The 20,072-nt window shown below is 46.7% G+C and overlaps 1 protein-coding gene across 1 annotated transcript; it reads left to right on the top strand.

Annotated features, from left to right (window-relative positions):
* The first annotated feature begins 18,851 nt into the window (after nt 1–18,851).
* On the top strand, nt 18,852–19,481 carry LOC119321487. Its single transcript, XM_037595168.1, has one exon. The coding sequence runs from the start codon at nt 18,949–18,951 to the stop codon at nt 19,303–19,305; it is 357 nt and encodes a 118-aa protein (XP_037451065.1). The 5' UTR covers nt 18,852–18,948; the 3' UTR covers nt 19,306–19,481.
* The last annotated feature ends 591 nt before the right edge of the window (nt 19,482–20,072 follow it).

The following is a 20,072-nucleotide window of genomic DNA, read 5'->3' as shown; positions in this document are numbered from 1 at the left end:
TGCTCCACCCCCTTCCCTCCCTTCCTCGCGCCTTGCCTCCACCCCAGCCTCGGTCGGCGGCGCTTTGCCTCCACGAACCGGGCAGGGCCCCGCCTCAGCCCCTCCCCGAGCACGCCTGGCCACGGCTACGGCCAGCGGCCCGCGTCCCTGCCCGGCCGGCCCTGGTGCTAGCTCCGGTCGGCGGCGGGCTCTGCTTCTCCGGCCGACCACGACCAGCCCCGTCCCTCCCGGCCCCTCCATCGCCGTGACGCTCCTCTGCCCGGTGAGCTATGCTCTTTTTTTCATTTTCCTACTATGACATTCATAGTTTCATATTAATTTGCTGCAAATAACTACTATGTATGGACATGTGTAACTTATCTTCATAAAGACAAGTGATGTAATTGTTAGCATTGTTCTCTTCTAGATTTTATGTCCATAAGCCTAATATTTGTACCAATATGATATGTAGTGGATTATGACAATATATGCATGTGAGATTAATGGATGGTGTATTCGGCCACTAAGTCTATTCACATATGCATGCAAAACAAATTTTTGAGTTGCTGTTTGTGTCATGTTCTTTGAGTTGTTGATGTCTAGAGATGGCATGGATAGGAGGTGAAGTTGTGTCTAAATCCTTGCTATGTGACATTTAGTTTCTAAAATAGTTGTGTGAGATGTGCTCCAAAATTGACATATGATGAGTGGTTATTTAATCATGATGATCTTGCTAAAAAAATTGAAGGACAAAATTTTACACTTGATGAAATATGATTTTTTTTCATAGTTTAAACTATCAATGCTTAACCTATTTTTTTGCACTTGGTCGAATTAACAGGATTTGTGGTGTTCCATCTTCGTGGAGTGACCGTCGACGTTGGAGGTGTTTGTCCACGATCGTCCCTCCTTTGATCGACTACATCCTCTACATCGGAGGGTGAGCAACAATTCCATGACCTCGTCTACTTTTTTTCCATGTCACTAGATTGAATTTTCACATCAAGTCGCGTAACCTAGGTCTCCCGTCCGAAAGGGTTGCATCGATAAATATGCATTCAATTGCATATTTATCACCGCAGCTCTTTCGGATTGTCCAGCGCTTTCCACGGACAGCCCGAGGATGTGTAGATTGGGTACGTTGTTCATGCTCTACCCCGTTCCGAGACAGGATTTCGGCGGCGCCTCCTTGTTGTTCTCCGGATGCACATTCTCTCGACATTTTGCCGAGACGTGTATTTGGAGAACAGCGGGGAGGTGCTGCCGAAATTTTGTCTCGGAATGGGGTAGAGCATGGACCGTACTCAATCTACACATTCTCGGGTGGGATTAGGACCCATCTTTACCTATTAGAGATGTAGGTGGATTACTCGTCAACCTTGTAAAAAATAAAATATTGATGTTGGTAATTTAAATGAATCCTTAATTTTGTTGTGTGGCTTCCAATAAAGCAGAGATGGCAGATAATCAGTGGATGTATAGTGGGTTTATCCGTCGGAATCAAGTAACAACAGAGTGGGTCGAGAAAACTGATGTGTTTTTGAAAGAGATATTCCGTAGTCCAATGAGGATGGTGCCAGAATGCCCGTGTGCCAGATGTGAGAGATGTATCCGCAGAGATAAGAGTGAGATGACTAAGCACCTTCGCACGCATGGATTTATGCCCAACTTTAATATGCCGATAAACTTTGCCCAGTGGGACCGTGGTAGAGAGGATGTGATACGACAACGCGTTGCTGGTTATGAGGACGATGGGGTTAGAGACATGCTAGATGATGTCTTTGCTGCACAGCCGACACCTCCGTCACATTCAGCGAATGAACCGGAGGAGCCGGAGGAAACCGCAAAGGCCTTCCTGGAAATCTTGGCCTCGTCAAAGAAACCTCTCTATGAGGGTGCCAAGCTGTCTGTGCTGGATGCCATCTCGCAACTGATGGCAGTGAAGGCTGAGTACGGCTGTAGCCGAGGTTGCTTCGAAGCATTTCTGGGAGTATGGGCTAACAGCCTGCCCGAGGGCCATGAACTGCCGAAAACCATGTACGGTACGAAGAAAATCATGAAGGCGCTCTCCATGGACTATGAGAAAATACATGTTTGTCCAAAGAATTGCCTTTTGTTTAGGCATGAGTATGCGGATGACAACTACTGTAGGAAGTGCGGTTCCTCTCGGTATATTGAGGTGGTCGATAAGCATGGTCAGAAGCGGCAGCTAAAAATCCCTGTGAAGGTTCTTCGGTATCTTGATTTTATAAAAAGACTGTAGCGCCTTTTCATCACCGAGGAGTCTGCCAAAATGATGAAGTGGCACAAGGAAGGGAAAAGGTACAATCCAAAAAAAATTGTACATACATCAGAAGGTGAAGCATGGAAGTCATTCAATATAAAGTACCCGCAGGAAGCAGCCGAGGCTGGGAATGTCAGAATTGCTATAACAGGTGATGAGTTCAATCCATATGGTATGTCGTCTAATCCATACAGCTGCTGGCCCATATTTGTTATTCCACTCAATCTCCCTCCCGGCGCCATAATGCAACGCAAGACCATGTTCCTGTCGCTTATAATTCCTGGGCCTGAATATCCAGGGAAGAATTTGAGTGTGTTTATGTAGCCGTTGGTGGATGATTTGCACCATTCTTGGTACTTCCCGAGGTTGACATACGACCGACATCTGCAGAAAAAATTCTTGATGAAAGTTTGGCTACAGTATTGCATGCATGACTTTCCCGGCTATGCCCTGTTCTGCGGATGGTGTACAAGTGGAAAGATGCCTTGCCCAGTGTGCATGCAGGCCTTGATTTTCATTTGGATGAAGAAGGGTGGCAAGTATGTTGCCTTTGACCAGCATCGACAATTCCTCCCTCCAGACCATCCTGATAGGGAAGACAAGAAGAACTTCACAAAAGGCAAAGTTGTCCATGAAGTAAATGAGATTCCAACGTTTTCTGGTGCGGATGTGCTTGCTCAGCTCAAAGCTCTTAAGCCTGCCTGTGAAGGGAAAGGCAAAGGCAAAGGCAAAGGTAAAGGGAAAAAATGTTTTGAAGGATATGGTGAGACGCACAACTGGACTCACATTACCCCCTTCACGCAGCTTCCCTATTTTAAGGACCTCAAACTTCCATACAACATCGACGTGATGCACACCGAAAAGAATGTCGCAGAGTCCCTTTTTAACACGATCCTCAACATTCCTGATAAGACAAAGGATAATGTTAATGCTAGAGTCGATCAACAGAATATTTGTGATAGACCACGTCTTCACATGCAACCTCCCACAGGCAGTCGAAAATCTTGGTTCAAGCCAGATGCTGACTTCGTACTTAAAAAGGATCATAAGATGGAGGCATTCAAGTGGCTGAAACACGTCGTGAAGTTCACTGATGGTTATGCATCGAATATAAGTAAGGGGGTCAATCTTTCAACGGGCAGAGTGACCGGGCTCAAGAGTCATGACTATCATGTATGGATTGAGCGGATTATGCCGGTGATGGTTCGGGGCTATGTTCCCGAGCGTGTCTGGCGTGTGCTTGCAGAGTTAAGCCATTTCTTCCGAACACTTTGTGCTAAAGAAGTATGTCCTGAGAAGATAAAAGAAATGCATAAGAAGGCGCCGGAGTTGATATGCAAGCTAGAGAAGATCTTCCCGCCATGCTTCTTTACTCCGATGACACATCTCATTTTGCACCTTGCGAACGAGGTATTGTTGGGGGGCCCTGTGCAGTATCGTTGGCAGTACGGCCCTGAGAGACAGAACAAGCATCTGAGACAGAAATGTGGAAACAAAGCTAAGATTGAAGCTTCCATAGCTGAGGCAGTTATCCTAGAGGAGGTGGCAGACCTCAGGACAGCCTACTATCCGGACCATGTTCCCACGTTGCACAATAAGGTGTCTCGATACAATACAGAAGAACCCAAGTATAAACCCAAGTTGCCTCTATTCACCGGGCAAGGTGGCAGGGCTGGATGCTCGACATCTTATGTCATGCCACGAGATGAGTGGGAGGATGTCATGTTCTATATATTGCACAACATCAAGGAAGTTGAGGATGAGTGGATGAGGTAATACCTTTGCACCATTCTTTTAGTCAATTCGTTATGTTCACTTTGCCTAGTTCTTATACCGCTTTTCTTATTGTAGTTGATTCGTTGAAGAAGAATGGACAGGAATGCTGCCTCCTACTGAAGCGGAGGCACTTGCTCTTCTCCGAAAGGGTGCTGATGGAAGGAAAAATTTCGTTGCGTGGTTCATGGAGAAAGTAATTTTTCACACTTTCAATTAAACTCATGCACCCTATAATTTCAATTAAACTCATGCACCCTATAATTTCAATTGAACTTGTAGGGAAATGATCCGACCGAATCAATGGATGAAGAATTGAGATGGGTTTCCATGGGTTTTGACCCTGTCGTCATGACATGCGAAAAGTATGATGTGAATGGGTATCGCTTCCATACAGAGGAGCACCAGAACAGTCGGCCTGATCCCAAAACCATAAATACCGGAGTCTTCACTGAAGGAGATAATAAAATAGATTACTACGGAAGGGTAGGAAAAATATACGAGCTTACATTCAAACTTGGCCGCGAACACCTAAGTCTCACTGTGTTCAAATGCCGATGGTTCGACCCCAAAAAGGGCCTGAGACATACGCCTTCTGTTGGTTTAGTTGAAGTTAAACCATCAACCGTCTATGCCAGAGCTGATCTCTTTATCGCCGCTACCCAGGCCACACAAGTATATTATCAGCCTTACCCATGCCAGAAAGAGTACCTAAAGGGTTGGGAAGTTGTGTTCAAGGTGTCGCCGCATGGTAAGCTACCGGACCCGAACGATGATGATTACTACAACATAAACCCCATGACATACGAGGGACTATTCTATCAAGAGGAACATGATGACGTGGTCCGAAACAACGAGGATGATGACTTGGGTTATGTTGACCTGGACCCAAACAACGACGACGCACGGATTGATGGTGAGGCAGTTGTGAATCAAAGAGACATAATTATGCTTGAAAAGTTAAATGAAGACGCTGACGATGAGGAAGAGCCTCCACCTCCGTCAGACAACGAAGAAGATATGCGTGATAGTGATGATGAGACCGCTCCACAAATAGATTACAATAGTGATGATTCATATGGGTTCTAGAAAATGTAGGTTCTTTTAATGATCATTAAAATAGTATGCTTAATGTGCTCTTCTGGTATTAATGTTTTTCCTGTATGCTTGTTTAATTGATATCCTTACTAATTGTTTATTCTCTTCTCAATGCAGGTTTGCTAATCATGGGCAAGTCCAGCGGTGCCAGTTTCCTCAGTAAATTTAAAGGACTTACTCGGAGTGGACGAGCCCACAAGGTTCCCTCCCGACTACGCGAGGATGACACCTCACAGGGAGGTGGAGGGGTCGGGGGAGGAGACCCTAGAGGAGGAGGCGGTGGGGGGAGAGCCCCTAGAGGAGGAGGAGGTGGGGGGAGAGGCAGCCGGGGCAAAAAACTCCAGGCCGTGTCCGAAATAGGAGGGTCTTCTTCGATGCCCTCCCATACAGAGGCACCTTCTGAGTCTGAGGAGGAGGAGTATGTTCCTGATGGCGAGGAGGAGGAGGCCGAGGAGGAGGGTGAGGAGGAGGAGGTAGAGGAGGAGGGTGAGGAGGAGGAGGCCGAGGAGGAGGGTGAGGAGGAGGGCGAGGAGGGTGGAGGGGAGGTTGATCCCGAGTTGTGGGGTGACTTGCCACCGGGTGCTCCGCAGGGGTGGCTGCGTGGTAATGCCGGACTACCTACACCACCTTCTATTGAGGAGCACAAGTGGCTCATTGAACCTGTGGGGACAGAGTAAGTGCCTCTCAATCATATTTTCAACACATGACAACATTTTCTTATTGTACACATGGCAATCATTTGATTCTTTTGCAGAAACTGGATCCTTCGCGGAAATGGCCGTAAACCGAACGGCCTTATCACTGTCCTGTTGAAGCACTTTTGGCCTGGCCTATTCTGCCCGCGGCCAGACAGGGACCCGCAGCTGCGGGTTTTGGCCACGAGCTGGGCCCACTACGAGGCTTGCAGCAACGCGGAGTATGGGACGGCCGCTAAGGCCGTGATCACCAAATTTTGGGTAAGTTCTCTTCTGAATCACTTGTCTTTAGTTTCGTTCATAGTTTATCATTGGATCACTCAACTCATGCCTTGTTTGCTTCTGGTTTATGCAGCAACTCTATAGAGTTCTTGACGAGCACAAGGCCAGAGCCGACGTGGTCTTGCTTGCGGCTGCGAAGAAGAAAACTCGTCAGTTGCAGTACGAGGTGCGTTGGGTTGCCGTCTCGCAGTACTACCACTACTACCTGCACCAAAAGATGACCAAAAGTCAAGCGCAGAAGCAGCGACTTACCTTGAACAGGGAGCAGTTCATGATGGTAACTATTACTAACTTTTCATTGTTTCAAGCAGTCAACTCTATGTTTCGTGCTCACATGTCATGCTTCCAAAAATTGCATAGGTTGTTCCTTGTTGGTGCTATGGAAGGCATGACGGATGGGCGAGTTTGGTGGATAGGTGGCTCGGCGCCGATGCAGAGTTTGCTGCCAAGAGCATCAAGGGCCGGGCTAACCGTGGAGCCGACGGGACACACGGCCAAGGAAACAGGAACCACTGGAGCTTCAAGGCCATGAAGGTATATCTATGTGCATGATGCATTTTTGTTCTTCTTTACCGTCATGTTCTTATGTATGGCTAACTTCTATTTGACGTTGTAGGAGGACAAGTTGAAGAGGCCGCTCTCAGACATGGAGTCATGGAAGCTGGCCCGCGAGCGGAGTCGTCGCAAGGAGGGCGAGAGCCAGTACTACGGCAAGACCGAGGAGCACCTGGGGTCTTACATTCATCACTATCAGGAGTTGCATCCGGATGTTCCTGTTGCCGAGGTCGCCCAGTCTCAGATCGACGACACGGCGGTGGTGGCCATCCAGGGGAAGAAGAATGGCCGGTATCCGTGTTTCGACGGCTTGATCACTCCTTCGATCTCGTACACACAGCTTCGGGCTAGCAACCCGAGCCAGTTAGAGAGTACGGGGCGTTCACAGACTCCTTTAGCCCGCCAGCATGCTGTAAGTACTTCCTCTTTATCTTTTTCTATCTAGCATTCTCAGTTTATTTTCAGCATTGCTCACTTAGAAACAATCTAACTTATGTAGGCATATAAGGAGTTTGTCGAGCATAGGAATCTCGAGGTGCGGGAGTACTTGAAACGAGTGAAGGCAAACGATGATTACAACCGTCAGATGATGACGGTTAGTTCTGCCCTCTTAAAACCAAGCTAAATTTTTGCACTTTCATTCCTTCTGATCTTCTAGTTTGCTTGTTTAACTAACATTCAGGCTATGTTGGCGTCTTGGAGTAACGGCACGGGTCCACCACAAATGGGACCCCCACCACCACCTGCGGGAGAACCCCCACACGTGCCCACGTTCGATGAATGGGTGGCACTAGGCAGTGATGGTCCGGTTAGTACATTTGCCTAACTACTGACAAACTAGTTCTCGTTCATTCAACACTATCATATCATATTTACTGTTAGAATCTTTTCTGAAACATGTAGGGGACCGGTGGCTCAACTCCTGCTCCGTCGACCCCAGTCACTCCGATCTGGCAGAGTGGTGGTGGTCGCGATGGCAGTTTTGGCGAAGGTGGTGTTGGTTTTGGCGGAGGTGGTGGTTTTGGCGGAGGTGGTCTTGCTTGATGATTCCGTGCATGTGGCCGTCGTGCCATGCCTTTCATATTCCTACTTTTATGATGTTTCATGTCTTGCACTACTTTTATGTTCATGAACTTGAGTCGGTGATGATCTTTAGATGATGTGATGAACTTGAGTATGTTTAGATGATGATGGTGAACTTGAGTATGTTTAGATGATGAACTGTCATATTTCTGCATAATTTCATATTGTTCTGTTTTGAAATGCTGTCAAATGAAATGGAAAAGAGAAAACAGGGAAAAAAAACTATGCCTATGGCAAAGCCGTCGGCATATATAAGCCCAGGAGTCACCAGGGCTCGCCACGTGGTGGATCTATGCCGACGGCTTTGCCGTAGGCATAGATGAAAATCTATGCCGACGGCAAAGCCGTAGGCATACCTCTGCTGCCAGGAGTAACCAGAAGACGACACGTGGCAGAGCTATGCCTACGGCAAAGCCGTCGGCATAGATTCATCTATGCCTACGGCTTTGCCGTAGGCATAGCCCTGCCACCAGGAGTACCACTGGTTGCCACGTGGCAGATGTATGCCGACGGCATATATCTGCCACGTGGCATTGCATGATTCGTCCGCGTTTTTGACGGCGCCGTCCGTTGCCGTCAGACGAAAAAGACTGCCGACGGCTATACTATGCCGACGGCTGACGCTAGGCCGTCGGCATAGGCCCCTATGCCGACAGCTTTACTATGCCGACGGTCTGACAAGACTACGCTGACGGCATCTACGCCGACAGCAGCCGTAGGCATAGACCTATGTCGACGGCTTGGGGGCCTATGCCGACGGCCCTTGGCCGTAGGCATAGACCGCGAGTCCGGTAGTGCCTCTTCTAATTATCACTAGAAGAACGCCCGTGCATTGCAACGGGGCCACATTAACTTTAAGAGTTCAATATTAATCATGTTAATAATACATTTAATATTCTCATACATATCAAGTGACACTAGCGACCTTTTTTGTCAATTTAGCAATGGGCTCAGTTGCAACGGGCTCTTTATACATATCAGACAACTCGCTACTACTTAAACTACAACTATGGCTACCAATATTTTTTTTGTCAATTTAGCTCAGCAATAGTGCCTGGCTTAATAGACTGCTTTGCATTCACCCCCTCAGAAGACAGAGAGAACCAACTCAACATGTCAGAAGATTAACAGAAATTTCATTTGTATGGCATGAACATATAGCAGGAGCACCAACACATAGATCAGCAGAGAGCAGAGCACAGCATGCACACACTCGGGCCATCTATATCATACACACATAGCAACGCACACACGCATCACGCTGGCATACACATACAGAAAAGCAGGCACACACGCATCATGCGCATTGGCCGGTGCGACGCATGCAGAGCAAGGACGTACGCACGGAGAGCAAGCTAGCAAGCACGCACGCGTCCAACCCCGCCGCTGCATGCGCCGGCAGAAGGTGAGACAGCAAGGGAGACTGCACATTGAAGCTGTCCATGCAAGGCTGGAGGTGCTGGGCCAGCGACGGCGGTGTCAGGACGACACTTGATTCGTTCCCGGTGGCGTGGAGCTTGGGGCGGCAACACGGCGATAGCTAGTGCTCGGGGATGGGGGTTTGGGGCGGGGGGAGTCGACCCGATGGCTGGCGAAGTTAACGGGCTCGGGCGGCTGGATATTCGGCGGGTGGCGGCGGCACAGCGCGAGGATGGGACAGGCGGAAAACCTAGCGGGCGTTCAACTACCAATACCCACGCCTTTTTTTAGGGGAATTGCTTGTGAAAATAATGTGCGACGACGACTTAGCGAGCGGATCCCCTTAAAAAAGACATAGCGAGCAGATTCCCTTAAAACTGGTAGGAATGGATATGATTGATGACGTTGATAAATAATGGTGAATGTTGGCCTAATTTACTATCATCATGCATGGAAACGAATCATCAAGAAAAGAATACTTCCTATTACTACACTCATAGGAAGCTTCCTAATCTCTGCTACCAAACAGTTTCTGCCCAAACAAAGAAGGAAAGTTATGGACGTGATTCGGAAGGAAACAAACGTTATGAAGATTAATTAATTTAGATTTGATCTTTAGAGATTGATTGTGATTGATTCTTTTACATAAAGACATTACTAAATAATTTGCGTCAGTATGGAAAGTTCTGATCCGTTCAGTTTTTTCGTTGTGTGAGAGGGTGAAGTGAAAATAAACCGATAAAGTGGGGGAGGCGACGAAAAAATCTACGACGGTTAACCTACGAAAAAAACCGGACAAAAGTGGTGGGACGAAAAAAACCTGTAAGTGAGACTACCAACTGCTCCATTAGGAGTCGACCCGATGGCTGGCGAGGTTAACGGGCTCGGGCGGCTGGAAATTCGGCGGGTGGCGGCGGCACAACGCAAGGATGGGACAGGCGGAAAACCTAGCGGGCGTTCAACTACCAATACCCACGCCTTTTTTAGGGGAATTGCTTGTGAAAATAACGTGCGACGACGACTTAGCGAGCGGATTCCCTTAAAAAAGACATAGCGAGCAGATTCCCTTAAAAAAGACATAGCGAGCAGATTCCCTTAAAACTGATAGGAATGGATACGATTGATGACGTTGATAAATAGTGGTGAATGTTGGCCTAATTTACTATCATCATGCATGGAAACGAATCATTAAGAAAAAGAATACTTTCTATTACTACACTCATAGGAAGCTTCCTAATCTCTGCTACCAAACAGTTTCTGCCCAAACAAGAAAGGAAAGTTATGGACGTGATTCGGAAGGAAACAAACATTATGAAGATTAATTAATTTAGATTTGATCTTTAGAGATTGATTGTGATTGATTCTTTTACATAAAGACATTACTAAATAATTTGCGTCAGTATGGAAAGTTCTGATCCGTTCAGTTTTTTTCGTTGTGTGAGAGGGTGAAGTGAAAATAAACCGATGAAGTGGGAGAGGCGACGAAAAAAATCTACGACAGTTAACCTACGAAAAAACCGGACGAAAGTGGTGGGACGAAAAAAAACCTGGAAGCGAGACTACCAACTGCTCCATTAAGAATAGTGATTAGCATTGGTAGGTTTGCCTCTTCATCACCGATTTAATCAGGTCCTCTCATCGGGTCCTTTTCTTCCATGAGTTCCACCATAATGTCTTCATCGGGTCCCTTTCCCCATTAATTCCACCAAAAAAGATGCCACTTTTTACCCTTTCCTTACTTGTAGTCCTCGAGATGGCTTATTGACTTAGCTCGTAGAGCGGTTAGGAGGACAATGATATTCCTAACCCATGAGAGTTTAAGTCTTAGACTTGATCTTGATGCTTACATTTTTTTAAAGTACATATTGAAAACTTGGAATAATGGTGAATGAACTCGGACCAGTTTGTGTATGTGGTGCCCACTGAAAGTGCGTCGGACCAGTTTGTAACCCAATCCAAGTATTGTGGCTTGGATGGGGCATCTGACATTAGATGTTAGGTGTTGGAGCGATGTCTGGTTGGTATTAGGCTCGGATATTCAGCACCCATTCACACGGGGATAGGAGTAGCGACAGGTGTCGCCAAGATGGTAGTTTCAGGCTTACTGATGTATTACCCTGTAAGGACTTTGTGAATAATTAATAAAATGACTGCATGCATCGCCCAAATGCAGAGACCGGGTACATCTCCTTTTCAAAAAAAAAATCATCTTTTAATTGACATTTTTTTCCTTCCCTTGGATATTGTGGGGCTGTGTACCTGTGTCCGAGTGATTCTGAGTAGAGGAGTACAAACTTTAGTGGGTGTAGTTGGTGCTACCAGTGCAATTGTGTTCTACTGTAGCAGCTGTATGTGTGCTGTGGGATAGTATGCAGCTGCTAGCAATGATCCTCGGTTGCAATGGCACCTATTGCGGTGGTCCTCTCGCTAATGATACATTTGAGGTTCTAAACTCGTGCCATGATTGCAGCTAATGATGTGGTGACTAGCTTTCCAGCAAGGAGGCTTAATAAACAAGTGGCCACCTTTAAGTTCAAAACAAATACGTACTCATGAGTTAGTACGTGTGCACGCCTTTGAAAATTTAAATTGGGTCAAAGATTGCTCCAGCAAATACTACAAATTTTATATTACTAAATAAAGTTGATACTACCATTGGATTCACATTTAAAAGCAGTTTTAGTGGTGTGATTTTTGGGGCACAGCCCATGGTGAAATTGTTGTAAGCACATAGTAAACATGGAGTAAATAGCATAAAACTACTAGTTTACAGGCTGGGTTTCAAAAAACTACCATTTTTTAATTTTTCTCAGAAAGCTACCAGTCGCGCGGTTCGCTGTTTCAAAAAACCCAAAACGTCCGTGACTAGCGATTGAACCATTTTTCTGACCACCCGGACCCACATGCCAGGCCACCTGGCCACGCGCGCTCACGGCGCGGTCGTTGACGGCCGTTAGCCCGTGCGGCCCGGTCGGAACGGGGGTAAATAAACCCCCTCGGTCGGTCGGGCGCTCCTGCTCACTCACTCTCTCCCTGCTCGCTCACTCCCCTGCTCTCACTCCCCTGCTCCAGTACGAGCTCGCCGCCGCTCGCCGTCTTTGAGGTGGCTCGCCGTTGACCTCCTTGCCACCATGCCTTCCTGGAACGACGAGGAAACTAGCTCGGAGGAGGACTGCGAGGTCGTCAGCATGGACATGGGACTTATGGTAAGTTCTTTGCCACCTAGGGTTAGGGTTAGGTGCTAGTAGGCCTAGGCTACCGCCATAGATCTTGCTAAGTGTAGTGTTGGTGTTGTAGGATTCTTGTTCAATAGTGAGGCTGGGGTTTGATTGTAGGATTGATGTAAGCTAGGGTTCATCTCAGTACAGTGTTAGGGTTCATGCTGAGTTGGGGAATTTTTTAGTGTTCATGTTTAATGAAGCGTGCAAGTATATTCTGGTGTTGAGTGCAGATTGAAACTAGTCTTTGCTGGTTATTTTGGTTGCAGGAGGAACCAGACACCACTGTGGAGCCCCTTTTCTGTGGCCAACTTGAGCTTGCTCATCCCAAGTGCATTCTGCATCAAATGAGGCCTATTAAGCGTGTTGCTTTTGAAGGGCCTTTAACAGGAAGGCGTTTCTATGGCTGCCCAGTCCAGGTTAGATGGCAATAAATTTTTCTGCTATGTATGATCACTGATGATTGATATGATGCAGCACTTTGTTCGATATGATGCCAATAAACATTTTTCTGCTATGTATTTTTGTTACTTTGGAAACTTAATCATGGCATTATAATAACTTATCATATCTCATTTATGTTATTCATTGTTAGAAATTATCAAGTATATACAAGTTAATCATGGAACTGAAATAAGCTCCTAGTCCATTTGTAATAACTTATCACATTTATAAATGCAGGAAAATGGTGTGAATTGTGGTGTTGTAGAGTGGGTTGATGGGCCTTGGCCAACTGTTCTTCATAGATGTTTGTGCAAGCTATGGGAGATGTTCCATGAGCAGAACTTTGGAAGGGTACAGGACAAGGAGAAGTTTGAGAAGGAGTTGGCCAGGCTTAAGAGTGAACATGAAAGGGAGTTGGCCAAGCTTAGGACTGAAAATGACAAGCTTTGCATTGAGTACACCAAGCTTGTTGATGATGTATCCAAGATGTTTGATTGGCAGGATGGTAGGGTGGACAAGAAGGTGCACCAGAAACAAGTGGAGGATGAAGAACTTGAGAAGAAGAAGAAGGAGCTAGAGGAGAAAGCTATGTTGGAGGTGCAGATGGAAAAGCTCAAACTTGCAAAAGAGCAGAGGTGCATTTTGCAGAGCCAAGCTGATATCATCAAGAACACCAGGAAGGCTATGAAGGATGTTCAAGTTGACAGAGATGTTCTTAAGAAGGAGAAGGCAAAGCTTGAGCTTGTTGTTGCTGAGCCGCTGAAAGAAGGGTATGGCAGCAAGGAGAAGTTAGAGCAAATCAAGGCCATCCTTGATTCTTGAAGTGGCTTTGATATGTTGGTGAAGTAAGTACATCCAAAGGCCTTTATATAAGGATGTGGCCTGGCATGACTGCAAGTGATTATGGGTGTACATTTTGGGGGAATGTGAAGTTTAACCTAGTGTAAGAACCTTATTTACTATGTTGTTAAGTTGTAATGGATCACCTATGCTATTAAGTGTTGTAATGGATCTCCTATGCTATTATGTAGTGGAAAATGGATCTCTTATGCTACTAAGTTGTGGAAATGGATCTTGTATGCTATTAAGTGTTCAACTTGATCTTCTATCTTTTAGATGTTATTTGTTAGCCTACATATATTATTTCTGTGGGTAATTGGACTTAGTGGCCCACTATTCTCTGACCAAATGCAACCCTAGGCCTACTAAACCCAACCCCATCCATCTATCAATATAAACCCCTCCCCACCTTCGCAGTCACTCCACCAGCCGCCACCCAAAAGAAACCCTACAAATGGATCCTGACATGGGAGATGTCACAAAGGAGGAGGGGGAGGCTGTGGATGTTAGGACAGCAGCAGCAGCACAGAGGAGGAGGAGGCGCAGGCAGAGGGCACTAGAGGCGGCACAGAGGAGGAGGAGGCACAGGCAAGAGGAGTTCAATCGCCGACTCTCCGACAAGGTACTGGAGAAGTGCAATGATGAAGAACTGGCAGGGGAAGATCGTTCATGGAGATCATTAGGTGGGCAAGGATGAGAGCAGTCATGGATCCTCATCCAGCAACTAGGGCCAAGTGGGTCCGTTTCTTCAAGCGATATGACTGATATGTCAATCTCATCTCATCCATCTATATACCTATCTATCTATCTTTCTATGTTGGTGTACTATGTAAGATCTATTCTATGTAATAAGTGATGTTTGATGCTACTCTGAACCAATCTATCTATGTATTTATGCTACTCTCAATGAATTTATGCTACTCTCAACGAAATGTATTGACTGAATTCACTGACAGAGGATACACTCACTGAAATGTACTGACTGATTCAACAAAGGAATCTTTGTCTGAATGAACAGACTGCATAGTAGTTATTACAAACCATGGTAGTTTAACTGACTGAATATCTCTGAAACAAAATAAAGTTACAAACCATAGTAGTTATTACAGACCATAGTAGACCCAAATCCATCCAAGAGCTCAAGTTACAAACCATGGTAGTTCAACAAACAGAACCATGCCAAATGAACTCAAGTTACCCAAATCCAAGAGCTAGTTACCACTTGCATAAAAATAGTCTTTCAGCCTCCCACTTGGCTTCCTGATCCTCTTTGACCCCTCCTGGACAACAGTTGAATTTGATTGCCTTGGTGCAATGAAAGTTCTTCTCTGGGCACTTGAAGATCTGGTGTTCTTTGCTGGAGAAGATGTAGATGATCTGGTGTTCTTAGCAGGAGAAGAAGTAGATGATCTGGTCCTCTTAGCTGGTTGTGCTTGTGCTGTAGCTATTGGAATAGTTGAAGCAGCCCCTTTTCTTGCCCTAGGCCTAGAATTAGCAACTGGAGTTGGTGAAGGTGCAGAAGGTGTAGCTCTTGCTACAGCTGGTCTTGCTTCAGGTGTAGTAGCAGCAGGTACTCTTGGAGGCCTCTGAGCATTTGTAGCCATAGAAGAACCAGTTTGAGAGTAATTTGCTCTATTTTCCTACACAATTAAGAAACATTGTAAGAAAATGAACAATGAAAGGAGACAATGAAATGAGACATGGCCTCAAATGACCTGGTGCTTGTTCATCCTCATCTGAAACTTAGGCTTCAAAGGGTCACCATAGTTGCTGAACCTATGCCCTTGCTTCTTGCAGTTGCTACATGTGACAGTACCAATTCTTGAGGTATCATTTTTTGCTGGCACCTCAAATACACCTTTCCTCCTGGCAGTTTGCTTTTTGCCCTTCTTTTCTTTGAACACTGGTGGAGATATGTCATGTCCAGGTGTCTGAGGCCAGTGGTCAGGTCCTGGAACTGGGAAAATTATATGCTTGTATGTTTCACAGTACATGGGCTTTTTGAAGAATTCATTGACAAAGTCTTCATGATGTAGCTTCACTTTCTGCATTGTAGCAATGGAATGACTGCAAGGCACAGCAGTCATGTCCCACCTCCTACAGTCACATGTATGGTTGTTCAAGTTAACACAATATGTGTTCTCAGAGCTACTAGTCACCTGCCAGATGCCTGGACCTGCCATGTATGCATCGCAATACTTAGCCCACTTCTTGCCTTCTTCTAAAATTTCTGAGTAGGTTGGTGTAATCTCCCATCTACATGACTCTGTTTTCTCTCTGGTTTTCTGAAACTTGATCATCAACTTTGTTCTTATGCCCTCCAGCATAGTCCTGATTGGCTTGTTCCTAACATCCAATATCATTCTGTTGAAGACTTCACTGAGGTTGTTAACAACCAGGTCAGTTTTGCAAACAGTATCCATATTATATCTTGCCCATGTATGGTCTGGTATCTGTGACAACCACTGCCAAGATTCAAAACTTTCTTTCTTCAAATTTTCCATCCCTTTTTCATGACCACTCTTAGTGAAGGAATAGGCAGCCTGATCTAAGTGTTTCTTGAGTTCCTCCCCTCTAAAACCAGCAGATTGAAAGTTGGCATATATATGTCTAAGACAGAACCTCTGTGGGGAGTCAGGGAATACATCATTGATTGCATTCAACAATCCCTGTTAATTATGAATTAATGATGGCTTAGAATGATGGATAAGTATGATAGTCAGGGAATACATCATTGATTGCATTCAACATACCTTTTGCCTGTCAGACATAATTGTGTACTTGCCAAACTTGTTCCCACTTCCAATAATAGTTCTCAGCTGTGTGAGAAACCATGTCCAACTGTCTGTGTCTTCCTTGTCAACAACACCAAATGCAATGGGGAAGATGTTGTTGTTCCCATCCCTGCCAGTAGCTGCCAATATTTGCTGTCCAGTGCTGAGCTTGATGAAGCAACCATCTAAACCTGAAAATATGATCACATTAGTTGTAAATAACATGAATGCAACCATCTTAGATATATGTGTAAGGATCAGGTACCTATAAATGGCCTGCATCCATTGAGAAAGCCCTCTTTGCATGCAAAAAGGCAGTAGAACATGTAGTGGAACCTAGGGGTAGGAGCTGGATTTTCTAGGTCCTCTTTGATTGTCACTATGCATCTACTGCCTGGATTAGTATCTAACACACACTGTAGATAGTCCTTTAGTCTGTGATATTGGAGTCCGTGATCTCCTTGCACAACTTCAACTGTTTGCCTCCTTGCAACTGCTTCATCAAGCTCAGAAAGGATTTGGTCATGAAGAAAGGAGCAAAGAACCCTCAGTTGTACAACTGCTTCTTTGCTCCTTTTTCTAGTACAACTGAGGGTTCTTCATGTTCAGAAAGGATTTGGTCTTCCTCCCAAAACTCAGAAGGTTCTGAGTTTGCTCCACAATAGTGATCTGTAGGTTCTTCCTCTTCCCTAGTCTTATGGCTTGTCCCTGTGCCTGCCTCATCTTCACCCCTACACCAAGCTTTGTATGATATATTCTGCCCTTTGTAATCACCCCTAAAAAACTCAAAATCTGAAGAGGATTTGTCCATCTCATCTTCATCTTCATCTTCATCATGTTCTACTTCTACATCTTCTTCTTCTTCCACAACATTTTTCCCCTTGTTGAAATTACAACTCTGTTGTGTGTTAAGATAGGGCTCCTCAGGGATTGCTGCTGCCAAAGTTGCATTAGGGAGTGGATACAGGACCCCTTGTTGGGAAACACTATAAACAACAGGTTCACCAACATGATCAATGGGGATCTGCTCCTCAAGCATGATGTGATCCATGTTAACATCTGCTGGGCTTGGATCAGTAGGCTTTCTGACAGTGATGTTCAGGATCTTCTTATCAACAAACCAGTCAAGCATGTCCTCTAATGCCTCCTCACTATCCAGGACCTCCACCCCCTCCAAGCCCTTTCCCTCTTCCTTTACATAAGTCAGACAAGCATCCATTCCATAACCCTCCAACTTAGCCAATGCTAATATGGTCAGATAACTAATGTCTGAAGAAACTGAATACTTTCTCTCCATGTTATCTGTTCCTTGAAAATGTAGCCTTATGTCCCAAATCTCATCATCTAAGATGTAGGATTAAATTGACAAATAATTAATTTTTAACTCACTAAAACTTTAAACAATGACCAAATGTACTGAACATTACTAAACTTTCTTCTAATTACAGTGAATGCACTGACTAAATGAACTAACCAAATGCACTTTCTTCTGAACTGACTTAACCAATAAAACAATGTACCATGCCAAGAACAAACAATTACTAACCCTAGTTCTAAATTGAACTAAAGGACCCAGAAATTTGTAATTTGAACTAAAGGTATGAAGTGCAGAAATTTCTTACCTCACTCCACCAAAGGATGAAGCCCAAGTGTGGCCGCCTTCTGGATCCGCGTGGATGGACTTCGCCACTGCCCTAGCCGCGCGGACTGCCGGATCTGAGCACGCCGGATCGGCCTCAGCCGCGGGCGGTGATGGCTGCTGCAACCGCTGCGCCGGGAAGCTTGAGCTGCCTCGCCCTGGGGCCACCTCTGGATGTCCACCGCCCTCCTGGCCGGTGACGCCTTGGCTCAATAGCTCGCCGCCGACGGCATTTGGCTGCGCCGCCGCCATCGCCAACCTAGGTCACTGCGGGGGAGAGGGGAGAGGAGGGGGAGACTCAGAGAGAGTGCGGCCCGACCAGCTCCTTTCGTTCCGACCGGACCGCACGGGCTAACGGCCGTCAACGGCCGCGCCGTGAGCGCGCGTGGCCAGGTGGCCTGACATGTGGGTCCGGGCGGTCAGAAAAACGGTTCAATCGCTAGTCACGGGCGTTTTGGGTTTTTTGAAACAGCGAACCGCGCGACTGGTAGCTTTCTGAGAAAAAAAATAAAAAGTGGTAGTTTTTTGGAACCCTAGCCTGTAAACTAGTAGTTTTATGCTATTTACTCAGTAAACATGGGCAGTGGGAGTTAAAAAGAAGTGCTATTCAGCCGAACCGAAAGACAAAATAACCGAGACTTCTGAATTTTTAAGTGGTGACCGAAATTTGGAACCATATATGCCATGGCATCCCCCTTTGTCTCTTCCCTCCTAATCCAACCCTCTCTGAAATCTTCAGGAGTATATAACCTTATCAAAACCCCTCACTCACATTCAGCTGAGACCTCAGACTCGATCACACACAGCTCTGCCTCAGCGGCTCAGCCACAGCAGCGCCTCTCTCTCTCTGTTCTGCCCGACATACATGGAGATGGACAGTGAGCCGTCGACGCCGAGCCAGTCCTCCTACTTCACCGGCTGCATGGCGTCCCCGGCGTGGCTGCCGGCCGTGCACCGGAGCCCCGGGCGGTTCCACCTCCTGTCTCGCGACGGCGGCCGCGACAGCGGGCGGCGGGCGTGGAGGCGGCTGCTCAGGCGGCTGGTGAGGAAGAGCGCCTGCTGCCCAAGCCCCCGGGCGCCGCCCCCCATGATCACCTTCCAGTACGACGCCGCCAGCTACGCCAAGAACTTCGACGAGGGCCGCCGGCCCTCCTCCGCCTCCGCCGCCGCCGACAAGCCGGCCGCCAGCCAGCCGATCGAGCCGGCCGATGGCCTCAGATGACTCCTTGATTTTCCTCTGCTTTTCCTTGTCGTCGGTTCACGTGTAGCTGTTGTTCTTGGGTGGCGGTAGTTGCGACGTCGGTGTCCATGTCTCGGCGGAAAATCGCTGCTTGTACAGAAGATGCAGACTGTTCTTGTCCAAATGTGACTCCCTCTCGAGTCTCGTCTCTCCTTGTCTCCCTGCGATGATCCGATCGAACGAACGAACGAGTTGTGACCACGTGCGCGTACAAACCGGGTGGTGACCGGCCATGTGAACAGTGGCCAAATTGGCCGTCAATTTCCGTTTCATCCTTGACAAATCACAGGGACACATCGCTGCTGCCGGAGACGACGAACTCGGCGCACTCGCCGAGCAGGTAGTGCAGTAGAGCGCACTCATCGACCGTCGGCAAGGGGGGAATTGATTCGATCGGTAGGGAAAGGAAAGAGATGTGCTAATCAATTTGGCCGGTGGAGTCAGGGAGAATATGACGTTTTTTTAGAGATAAGTGAGCTGAACGCAAAGTGGGGCTGATCAACCACTGGGGGAGTCAAGGTAATCATGACAGGATCATGGACGGGAGAGAAAAGGGGGGCGAAGAGTCCCGGTTACGCTCGACCGTGTCGGCCTCTGGTCCAAATATCCGGTGGAATGGAATGTTCACAAAAGGGGAAAATGATCGGGTGGAGAGATGGCCTTCGGCTTGGGAACTTGCATCCAGGGCAACGTGCCTCGGCAATCCACGTTGCCGTGGCCCTGCCGTGGCCATGGCATCGGCTGTCTGT

The sequence above is a fragment of the Triticum dicoccoides genome, chromosome 1A (genome assembly GCF_002162155.2).
Source record: "Triticum dicoccoides isolate Atlit2015 ecotype Zavitan chromosome 1A, WEW_v2.0, whole genome shotgun sequence".
Taxonomy (NCBI): Eukaryota; Viridiplantae; Streptophyta; class Magnoliopsida; order Poales; family Poaceae; genus Triticum; species Triticum dicoccoides.
The sequence above is the reverse complement of the archived record's forward strand: the minus strand, read 5'-3'. Positions and strand labels throughout refer to the sequence as shown.